The sequence below is a fragment of the Epinephelus moara genome, chromosome 9 (assembly GCF_006386435.1).
Source record: "Epinephelus moara isolate mb chromosome 9, YSFRI_EMoa_1.0, whole genome shotgun sequence".
NCBI lineage: Eukaryota > Metazoa > Chordata > Actinopteri > Perciformes > Serranidae > Epinephelus > Epinephelus moara.
In genome coordinates, this window is record NC_065514.1 from 21,424,494 (window position 1) to 21,435,772 (window position 11,279).

Genomic DNA, 11,279 nt, shown 5'->3' on the forward strand with positions numbered 1-11,279 from the left:
AACAGTTATTAACAGGTTTAACGACAGACTCAAGCTGTTTCGGTGTCAGTCTGAGTTTCTTTGGACGGTTTAACAGCTGCTGTTGTGTTAGCTTGTGCTGACCAGGCAGACGTGAGAGGAGAGCGGCTACAGAGCGCTGTGTCCACCTGTGTGACAGCAGCAACAGAAAGTTTGCCTATACAGCTGGGAGTCAGATAAGCACGAACAGACTTTAGCATAAACAGACAAAAGAACGCTGCTTTAATGTTTTAAATTTATTGCATGTATTCTGTTATGTACATGTTTATTTACAAAGTTATCCATGTTTTTCAATCTTATTTTGATACTTTCTGACAGCTGTATAGTATTCTCCTGATTTCTATATAAGTATGATTAGAAAATCCTATAAACAATCATAAGAAGCAGGCTATAAAAAAAGAAAGAAATGGGACCATTTATCTTTGATGCAGGAGCAAGCTGATTTACAGAGTTGAAAAATAAATACTATTGACAAATAGCATTCCATCAACTATACGCATTTTAGAAATTTGCCTTTGTCCACATGTAAAACACACCTCTAACATACACTCATCTGTATGGTGAAACTGACTTGCTTTATTATGTGTGTCAAGGCAATTTTGTTTGCAATTTACATTCTACTGTATGTGGTACATGTTGATTTAGTTTGATTGTCAGAGAAGTGCCATTTTGGGGATTAATACAAAATATTTTAAAGCACAAACATTCACTGAGTACAGCATGAGACTGCATGAAACACACAACTAGAACTTACACAAAGATAGGCAATCTCCTTCAAACTTTGCAGGGTTGTTATGTCAGAGAGAGGGCAAAATATTTAGATGCAAAGACCTTTGTCAAACTGTACTATGAAATGAAATGCTGTAGATTGTCACAGCCAATTGCCCAGTGGAGCATGTGTTATATCATACCATCCAAATGAATACTAAAATTTAGATTCTTCTTCCAATGTAACAAGGTACACACATGCACAACGCAAAGACTGTGGCAAGGTTTTGCAGCAGGACAATGCAGAACAACAAACTATCTTTGAAGGCACAGAGTTTGCTAGAATCCATTACTGTATCCTGTTTTCAGACCAGATTTGTTTATAAATGTTAAAACAATGGCATGGAAAATATATTTTATTATACAAACACATTTAGAGTTGAAATCACATTTGTTGCTTGTGCTGTGTTTTGAGTCTTACTTCACCAATGCCGATTCATTAACTGGTAATCATGACATATTTTATTTTTGGTGCCAATGGGAATAGTTCCAATTTAAAATTACACTATTAATTTGTGTAATTAAGCTTTTTTGGTCCAAAACAATCCCTGTAAGACAGCAATAAGCCCTCTACACTTTGGATTATAACTCACATCAGTTGTTTCTCCACTCCATTAACTCTCACTAGTATGAATAAAGCTGAAAGTTTTTCAGGGTTTGAGTCAAGTTTTCACGGCATGCCTGCACTGCACTTTAATTCAGTGCACCTTGCAAACTGAGAGGTAAAAAGTAGCTGATTAAATCTTGGATATGATGGCAAAAACTGGGATGTCACAATGTCATTGGCTACATTGTTGTGCTTCATCTTGTAGAGCTCATCTGTGTTCTGTGACACTACTGCCAGTTTGAACGCTGAGGAAGGGTGTCCACCCGAAATTTTCCGTGCATGAATAAATGAATTAATTGAAGGGCTGCCCTACTTGTGATTTTTACTGTCATGTTTCTCATAATGGCATTAAGATTCAATCCTGGACGTTCATGTAAATGTACCCAGCAACAGGACAGATTTAAGAGCAAGCAAATTCACCAAAGAGCCACAACAAAAAGCTCCCATCTGCTTATTCATTTTTTAACTTATAGCAATTTGACTACAAAGTAGGTGTTAGCTACAAAAACTTAAAAGAAAATGAAACCTCAGGATAATGTGACAGAAGACAAACGTCTTTTTTTTTCCTTCAATATAAACTCGGGACATGAATACAAAACAAGCGTTTTGTAATTTGACATCCAGAAAACACCACCGCACAAGAACCCCATCAACATGGGGGCTGCTGGCAAAGCATCTGAAGCATTTTTTGTTCTTCTGTTCAGGGTCTGGATTCCCACTGTATTCACTTTGTCTGCACTGGAGCAGTCTCTGTGTATGTTGTGGTCCAGCTCCTCTTTGTTCATGTTTATGCTGTTTGCTTATAAGTGCAGATGCTGTCACAACAGGTTAAGTGATAAGATGCTTGCTTTCCTACTTCAACACCATCTTAAAAAAATCCACTGCTGTCAGTGAACCAACCCTGATCTTATTAAGATGATCAGCAACACATCCTCTAGAAATATAAATATAAATTCATCTAAACCCTGCCTTATTTTGGTCCTTTTTTGTTTTTCCTTTGAATTTTTTCTCTGTTGAGTGTGGGAAAAAAGCTCTTTTAGCTGTTCTCGTTCCACTCTGGCATGATGCTGACACTATGTACAGTGTGGTACTGGTGTGGCGAAAGTGTACGTGGTATGCCGTGTGTATAGAGGTACTCGTTTCCCTGTAGGCCAGCTGCTGGCGACTGGATCCCAGCCCCAGGACTGCACTGGCGGCCCAGAGTCTGGTGGGTCATGGAGCTCTGGTACATGGCAGCGTGGTGGCCGTCGCCCAACTGCGGAGAGGCGTGGCCCCCGACCCCACCAAGTCTGGACACCAGAGACCCTGAGGTGAAGTGAGCGGAGAAGTGCTGGTAGGGCAGCCGGTCCATTGGCTGCATGGTGGTGACGGAGCAACTCCCATAGGGTGAAACGCTGGCCCAAGTGTTGCAGCTGATGTCCTCCAAACTAGGAACTGGCTCGGCACCCTGTGAGGCGCTGGCATACATACAAGCTTGCCGCTGGCTGGATTCACTGCGGTAGGGCCCACCGGCCAGGCCGAGGCTCTGGGCGTAGCCAACAGGACGGTAGTAATGGTCCTCCTCACTGGATGAGCTCTCCAGGTAGGCCTTCTTATAACTGTGCTCACCTGAGTGACAGTCATCCTCCACTGCAGACAGAATTACAGAGTGTTACTGAAGTGTTATCCCTAAGTCATGTAAACAGTGTGCAGACAACTTATGTCACTAACCTAAAATGAACCATTTTAAAATGATAAATTGTTTTTAAATTCTGTTTAATGTCTCAGTGACACCAAAAAAATAAAAATAAAAATCCACTATTCTGCTAATTTAAAGGTAATCAAGAAAAACAAATAAACCACTGACTCTGTGTATTTACCCAATTAATTAAAAGGCTCAGCTTGCAAAGGCAGCTCATATTGTAATAGAACCATTGTGTAAACATCAATGGATATGGATAGTGACTGCTGTGTTTGTCTCCTACCTTTCCTCTTGATGCAGTGGTACTCCTGGCCGTGCTCATGTGGCAGGGGGTAGGAGCCAGACTGAGGCAGCATGTCCTGTGAGGTGCTTGTGACCCCGTTCTCACACTGGGAGTACTGGGAGCTCAGGGCGCTCGGGGTGGCCATGCCCTGGACCTCGCCACTGAACGGGCTCTGGCTGGAACCCACCCTCTGGCGCACTGTGCTGCGAGGCACTACAGGATACTCCTTGGTACTATGTGCAGGCACACACACAAACAAATGCAGGTTTTAGTAATTATCTGCAGGTGACCCTCTAGAATATTAGTGTAAAACAGTTTTATTAGAAAACAACATCAACAGTTAATTCCTGTGCAGTCCATACAGACAATCAACAACAGTCACAACCACTGAGGACACACAGTGACACACTCTGAGGAAAACCCCAGCGTGCATTTCACTCCTATCAATCCACAGGATCCGTCAATAGATCATTTTGCTACTTCTGCTTCTTTGATTTCAGGGATCCCCTCAGTTGAAACAGTGACCTGGTTTTGCAATAAGCTCTCCCTTCAATATTGTAACCAAGAGCAGACGTGCATAGCTTACTGTACGCGGCAGGATTGGACAACGGCATGTAAGATTGATGGTGTGGTTTGGACTCTCACCATGCTCTATACATTTACAAGTTTTGAAAGGTGAAATGCATTTCACTCAAAACGTCGCATTAAATTGTGGCATGCACCTACTTAAAGTATCTTAACGTGTGTCTGATACAATCAAGCGTGCGATTTTTAAACAGTACTTGAAAGTATGGAAATCCCTCCCTGGATTTCCAGGGATTTTTCTCCACAGCATAAACCATGACATTAATCTGAAACGCCTAATTGCAAAGACCTTTATGCTGTGGCTCAGAATAAAGGTTATGGGTAGGAGGTAGGATTTTAGCACCTTATGGAAAAGCCCGTTTTTCCTTTTTTTTCAGATTTGGGATTTTTTACATTTGAATACACACGTTTGTATCTGCTGCCCAAAAGGGGGGAGCGAGTGGGCCGTGAGTTTCAAAACCAGATTTTCTCCTTTGAAAATGTGTTTTCCACGCAGCACGGACGCATGCTCCATCCCTCATCTGGACTGAATAATAGCAAGAGAGCAATGTGGTCCTGTATTGCCTTGGCTGCCGGACCGAGCCATACCACCAGTTCAACACACACACATGCAGCAGACACATAAGCAGTTGGAACATCCTGCTGTGTGGAAGGGAGATGTTGCTGTCGTGTTTCAGAGGTTCTGCCAGATCAGCCATAAAAGTCTTCAGCATGAAAACTGGCCGAGGATCAAGAACTACACTTACATCACTGAAAATAACACTCACTGAAAATAACACTCATAACTGGCTTGCATTTGGGTGATTGAAGGATTAAAGTGGGGCTTGTTAAGTGACAGTGTGACCAGGATGTCAGTAATCCCTGCAACATTTATCTGCTCATTTGACATCATTCAGATTGTGTCATTGTTTCCACATATCAAAGCTGGCCATCAATAAAGAAAATCATTATGAATAATATAAAGTGCATACAAAAAAGACAGATTTAAAACTTTCTATAGCTACCTTTGCATTCTGGACATCCGGTGCAGCTCCATGTCATCACTCCCACGAAAGCCTTTTGCAAAGGGGTTGTTCTCAATTTTCAGCTGGGTTATCTAAAACAACAAAAACACTTAATTAGTAACATCTTGTCTAATGAAACCCAGTTGTTGAGCTGGTCCTGTCACTTACAAGGTCTTCAGCTATGCAGCATTTAAAAAAGTTGTATGGGCCTAATTAAAACCCACACATGCATCAGCATTTTTTGTCCCTCAAAATAGAAGGGATAAATCAAGAAAATGCAACATGTCAGTATCTGCTACACCCTCACAAAACACAAATCTTTCTCAGCTTGAGGCTCATTCGATGACAGTATTACAACATGTTTTCATACAGACGAGCTCTGAAGTTTTTTTGGATGCATCTGACTGCTCACAAGTTACCCAATGGGAATGAAATAATAGATCACCTCTCCAGAAACCTAAGATGCTTTTAGGGACTCTAAACTAAACAATTCAATAAAAGCATGTCTCAATAATTTATAATGTTACATTTGACAGTCTTTGGCTTAAAAGATAATTGGCGCATGCTTGACAAACGTAACTAATGTGATTTATTACATGACTTCATGTTTTGGTAAAAATCTCTTTGTAAATATTAAACAGGAAAAAAAGGCACACAAAAAAGCGAGTTAATCCCAAAGAGGTTAAACACAATCCAGGGATATCCCTCTCATGAGCAGTGGTTTCTGGCAGGTAATTAGTTGGCAGCTCTTGTGTGCTTCCAGCTTTCTGACAAGACTGGAGGTTTGTCTGCACGCTGGCTGACACTCTCACCAAACCTTGTAAAATCTCTCGTGTGACACTTCGCTAGCTTCTTGTTAATACACACAGCCTGGCAGGGCATTTATATATTGTTTCATCTTTTTTTTGTTCAAAGTTTAGCATAAAAACACTTCAGAGTCTGCACTCTTTTTACCCCCTTGTGGGCGTTCCAAGAAAACAAAGCAGCTACGCAAACAATTACTCATACCAAAGTGATAGCCTGAGTTCACTTTACTGAGAAAGAAAATAAAATATTTTACAAAACACATGTGAGTTTTCCTGACTTGGGCTCAGAGGATGGAAAGAATCAGAGCAGAGAATACTGTTAAAAATAATTTGGGAGTATACTCAAGACAATCGGGCAAAATTCATTCATTGCTTCAAAGACTGTGCAGATTTACTGTGTCCAAAGTATGCTCATTAAAATAACTGAGGCTTTTATAAATATATTTCCAGATGCTTTTGGATATTTGAACCTAAATTTATTAAATATAACTCAAGTTATGGAGTTCTAATTTTTCTTTTTTTATTCTTGAGGAAAACATTTTTGTCTAGAAAACTCAGTTTGGGAAAATATTTTAATTACAGCAGTGACCGGAAACACTTGAAACCAGAGACTCTGAGCATTTTCATTAGCTGAGAGTCTAACAGGTGAATTGGACACATGCCTGCAGCGCATATTGCTTTGGCAGATGTCAGACTGTTTGATTAGACAGTTGTGGTAAAAAGTGCCTGCAAATCAGAAATGCTTGTTTTTTTCTGCAGGTCTGGAAAGCCCCAATAATTAGCCCCGGGGTTACGATCTCAGCCCCCCAATAACATGCTTGAAAATAATGAATGGTTTCTACAGCATGCCGGTCATTTGCGCTTCCTGTTCCCAGAAGCGCGGAGACTTGGGATTGGCTGCGGGGACATTATGAGCTTTCGCCCCTCTCTCCCATATTCCCCAAACTAAGAACATATAGGGCCTACACGGTTAAATGATGTTAAACAGACGCTGTTTACACATATCTGTATTCCCAAGATTTTTTTCCCCCCTCAGAAATTTCTGCTGAGTAAATATTGAGTTTTTATTTCTGCCTCAAGTCTAACTGAAGTGATAAACAAGTGTGCGGCTGCCTGGCCTCAAGAAATCACACATTCATTTAACTCTAATTTAATGTTATTATAGGCTACCCTTTTCTAAATTGTTGTGTGGAGAAAAAAAACAAGGAAATCTTCCAGATTTTCAGCTTTTAAACACTCACATAAGCAATAACACCGCAGCAATTTTAATTTATTATTCATTAAGGTTATTGCACCGTCAACTGACTGCAAGAACAGAACAGAAACCTCACTGGGAAAACATTATAGAAGGGAACGATTATAAATTTTATTAAGTATATTATATTACAATATAATGTGTTTTATTAATGAAAATAATTTTCAAATCAACATTTCTGTTTTTATGAACTTTAAAAAACTCGTTGCGCATGTCTCCAACACGCAAATGGCTATTTTAAACAAATAAAATAAATATATAAATAGCAATCTAGAGATAATCCAGTAATCTGGTAATCAACTTAATGTCCCTGCTGTTTTTCTGCAACTGTAAAATTATCTTAAAATCACCACATCAAATTTTAAATAAATAATTGGCACAAACTTTTTCCAAGTGTTTATAATGTAACACCGCTTTGCTGCATTACGACGCAGCCTATTATTTATTTAGATCCCTAAAACCGGCATAAACGCGTCATCGTTAATTAAACTCATAATTATGTGCCGTTTTGTTTTTGTTTTTAGCTTTTATAGGGAAGCCTGCTGAGGTTTATCCGGTTTATCTGCAGCTTGTCTGGCTCTACAAAGCGCTGCAGGCCTGCAACTTGGAAAAAAAGTCTCCTGAGGTCAGACGTCGTCTAGTCGGGTATCTGAAGTTTTCTCTCGTCTGTCAGTGACTCAATGTGATATCAGAGGTTTTCAGCTGACAGTGACAAGGCTTTAGCTTTAACCTCACAGAGAAAGCAGCGTCTTTCAATTCTCTCCAAAACAGGCAAAATTCAACTAAACTCTTGAAATGCATGATTTTATTTGGAAAGGAAAATAAAACCTCTGCACAATTCTGCATTTTGGCAATTTTATTTTGCAAAATGGCTCTCTGTTTGTATTCTTGCTACTTGTTTGCAAAGTTTAAAACACTGTTAAACTTAAATCGCCTCATAAAAATCTTGCCGTGGATTTAAAGTTGTTATTTACTTCGGTACAGACTGCAATAAAAAAAAGCACAAAGCAAAATCCAAAAGCAGCCCATAAAGGACTTACCTTATGGTTCTGATAGGACGTGACCGCAATGAAGGCCGTCTCCGGGAAGACGTGAGTGCAGAAGGCCGTGTTTTTGGAGCCAAAGCCGTTATTCTCATCTGCCTTCACGATATGGATCCTCGGCTGATACTTGTGCATCGAATTTAATATGATCTATAAAAAAAAACAGAAAATGTGAGCCTGGTGTGAGATATTAGTCAGGCCTACATGTCATCACAACAAAAAGCCCTTTCTAAAAATAAAACTTGCAGGAGAGACAGAAATAGATACACAGCCTAACATTAGGTTTGTGGAGCAGTTTGCATTGGGAAAAAAACCCCTGAAACTTCCCCTTAAATCTCTCTTTGGTAGCATGCATAACTTTATTTGTAGGTTAGGGTTGTTGTTGGTCATGTGTTCATACAAATCAAATTGCCCATTCAGAACCCAGTTAAAAAAAATGTAATGGTGGATGTCTACTCTATTTACTTATACATCATTAGCAAAATAAATATATAAATACATTCATTGATTAGTATACTCTATACTTTATTATGTGTTATTTTTCTGTCCATTCTAATGGACGGAGGATCTGAACGCAGAAACCACTAATAGTAAAAATGACAATTACTGGTCTTAACAGACCTTTTTTCAACCAAAAACAGGGATTTATTTATTTTTTTAATAAATGGCTGATTCATATCAAGACAATGCACATATATATTTTTATTGTCTCTGTCATCAATATTCAAAATATCCTCAAATTCTGAAATATATTCACAAAACAGTATTAAAAATAGTATTAAAAAACACTTTGGTGGCACTCAGGATTCTCGGATGGATATTTAAAAAAAAAAATCCTGAGGAAAAGCTATAAATCTTTCATATGATTTTATGACATGAATAAATAATATAACATCTCATATTTACTTTAAACTCAGTTTAAACACAAGTTATGAACTTAAACAATATAATTAATAGACTGAAACGTGCCTTGTCTCATGGTTGGCCACGCTTGTTAAAAAAGGGGGCGTGGCTCAACTGCAGTCCACTTTAAATGATTTGGAACACTGTGATTGGCTTATAGACATCCCATCAAATAAATCTGTGTGTGAAGTCAGATAACAGTAATCATAGATCTAAACATTCTGGAAAAGTTTTGGCTATTGGAGTGGATGGGGGATCTGAACAGGATATGCTGAGAATGCTTAACATCACCTCATCTTTATAAGGTGCACCAAGTGCAAAATGCAAACTTAAACATGATATGGGTGAGCATAATGAGCAAAGATTAAAGGGGGTCACAGGGGCACAGGAACAGGGGGGACTGAGTATGTCCTTATGTGTCGAAAGGCCACAAAGATACTAGGATGAATAGCTGTAAATGTAGGGGCCCCAAAACAATGCCTTTGTAGAAGTTTGTGATACGCCCCTGTAAATTCAGACGTCATAGGAAATAGAGATCAGAAACAGGCTTGGCAGCTATCTGGGTTACTTCATTAATCTCACAGAGGCTCAACAGATTAAATTAAGATGAACTTTTTCAGCCAAAACCTGCATTACTGTACTTTTTTGGGCAAACTGCTCGTTTGACTAAAGGTAAAACTTTTACAGCACTACAAAATGCAATTAAAGTTTTACTGCTTTCATAAATATTTCAAATAAAAGTGGCCCACGTGTGCCCTTATTTTGTTTTGATCCCCCTTTCTTCTCATTTAGAGAAGGTCTGATTCCACTCCAGCCAAAACTGAAACAAAACATCACTTGTTACGTAACTCCAAACTCGTTGCAGATACAGTAAAACTCACTATACTACAATTACTCTGCCACAGTAGTCACACAGAGGAGGTGACTAGTCCTAGTTAGGTGACAGGACGACATGTTGCCCCTCTAACCTGACTAACCTAGTTTATGCCAAGTGATGACTACTACCCGTGGATAGCTTGGCGACATTAAGACGCGGTCCGCGCAGCTGAACTTGAGCCTTGAACTTCTCTTTTGAGGCCCTCTCATCCGCAGGTCTTAAGTCTAATTGATTTGACGGACCAGGGAGTCATAGTCATGGGCCTGGAGGAAATCTGATGGTTTTTATTTTCATCAGATCCAGCTACATTAAAAGATTGCAAAATGGGACTTTACTTTCTTCCCTTCCTCTTTACTCCCTGCACCTTTTTACACCCACACACCCCCACTTCTCTGCTGTCCCACAGGCATTCCTCTTATCTGTTATCTTAAGGTTGTTTTTGTACCTGCCTTTCACTGCCAGCATGAGAAGAGACAAGGGATCGCCCTGACCTCTTGTACCTGTGGGGGCATCCTAAGCAGACATAAACCTAAGTCCTTTCTCAGGGCCGAGTGAACCATAGAGGCTACATGATACAATAGTTGTCAAATTTCCAGCTGAACTTGATTTAATTTCATGGTGCAATAGGTTTTTGAAGGGGCAGACATTTTTGTAAAAGTGAGTTTCAACTGTCCGCCATGCACCTTGTAGATGCAAGATGATTTAATGGAAGTTACTGACCCTGTGCAGACAGTATCAGCTGAGTGTATCACTTCGGTTAGATAAGCAGGCTGTTGAAGAGTGGATGACTTGCAGATGGAAACTTGGCGTTTGCAAATTTTACAATCCACCATAAATAAAACTATTTGCAGTAAAGGGGTTTTAGGGCTGCATACTTGGATCTGAGGTACAAGTAGTTTTACCAAAACTCAGGCTGGGAGGAATAAAATCTCTTTGCTGTTTTCTATTGATAGCTCTGTTTTGATTTCTATTTCTAAGCGTAGGATTGTATTGGTTGTTGTGAAGTCAAGTCATTGTGCAAGTGCTATCACGCAACACTAGCATACTGTTTGGATTTGTAAATGAGGCATTAACATTCAGTGAAAGAGCTTTGCAAAAAGATCTCAGCACAGTGTGGAGGAAAAGTAGGTTAAACAAAACATTTTCCCATGCATGCATTCATTAAAGGCTTACTTGAGGTCTGCAGGGAAGTGTCCAAGACTGGACAAACCACAACAACAATCCCATCAGTGCCAACATATCATTCACCACATGACATGGATTTAGAGGCTAAAAATGTCTGCCACTGGAAGTTGCATGGAAACATCTAAATGCACATTTAACCCTGGAAGATAGCATGGTCCACTGACTGTGGGTTCCCAAAGTCCAGTTTGTGTGTCAGAAAGGAGGGGGGAGGGGGGGGGGTGCTAGGGGTATAGCTGTAGACCACCCCCTGGGGTGGCCTCCTCT

General features: G+C 39.8%; 1 protein-coding gene across 1 annotated transcript in view; it reads right to left on the bottom strand.

The window, feature by feature from the left end:
• Positions 1-218: 218 nt before the first annotated feature.
• Positions 219-11,279, bottom strand: part of tbx5a (T-box transcription factor 5a) — a 20,231-nt gene continuing 9,170 nt past the window's right edge. Inside the window, exons 6-9 of the mRNA XM_050053045.1 lie at positions 8,048-8,200; positions 4,947-5,038; positions 3,358-3,590; positions 219-3,022 (exon numbers count right to left, since the gene is read on the bottom strand). Of these exons, the coding sequence (XP_049909002.1) occupies positions 2,430-3,022; positions 3,358-3,590; positions 4,947-5,038; positions 8,048-8,200 (1,071 nt within the window). The 3' untranslated portion in view covers positions 219-2,429. The remainder of the gene's footprint in view (positions 3,023-3,357; positions 3,591-4,946; positions 5,039-8,047; positions 8,201-11,279) is intronic.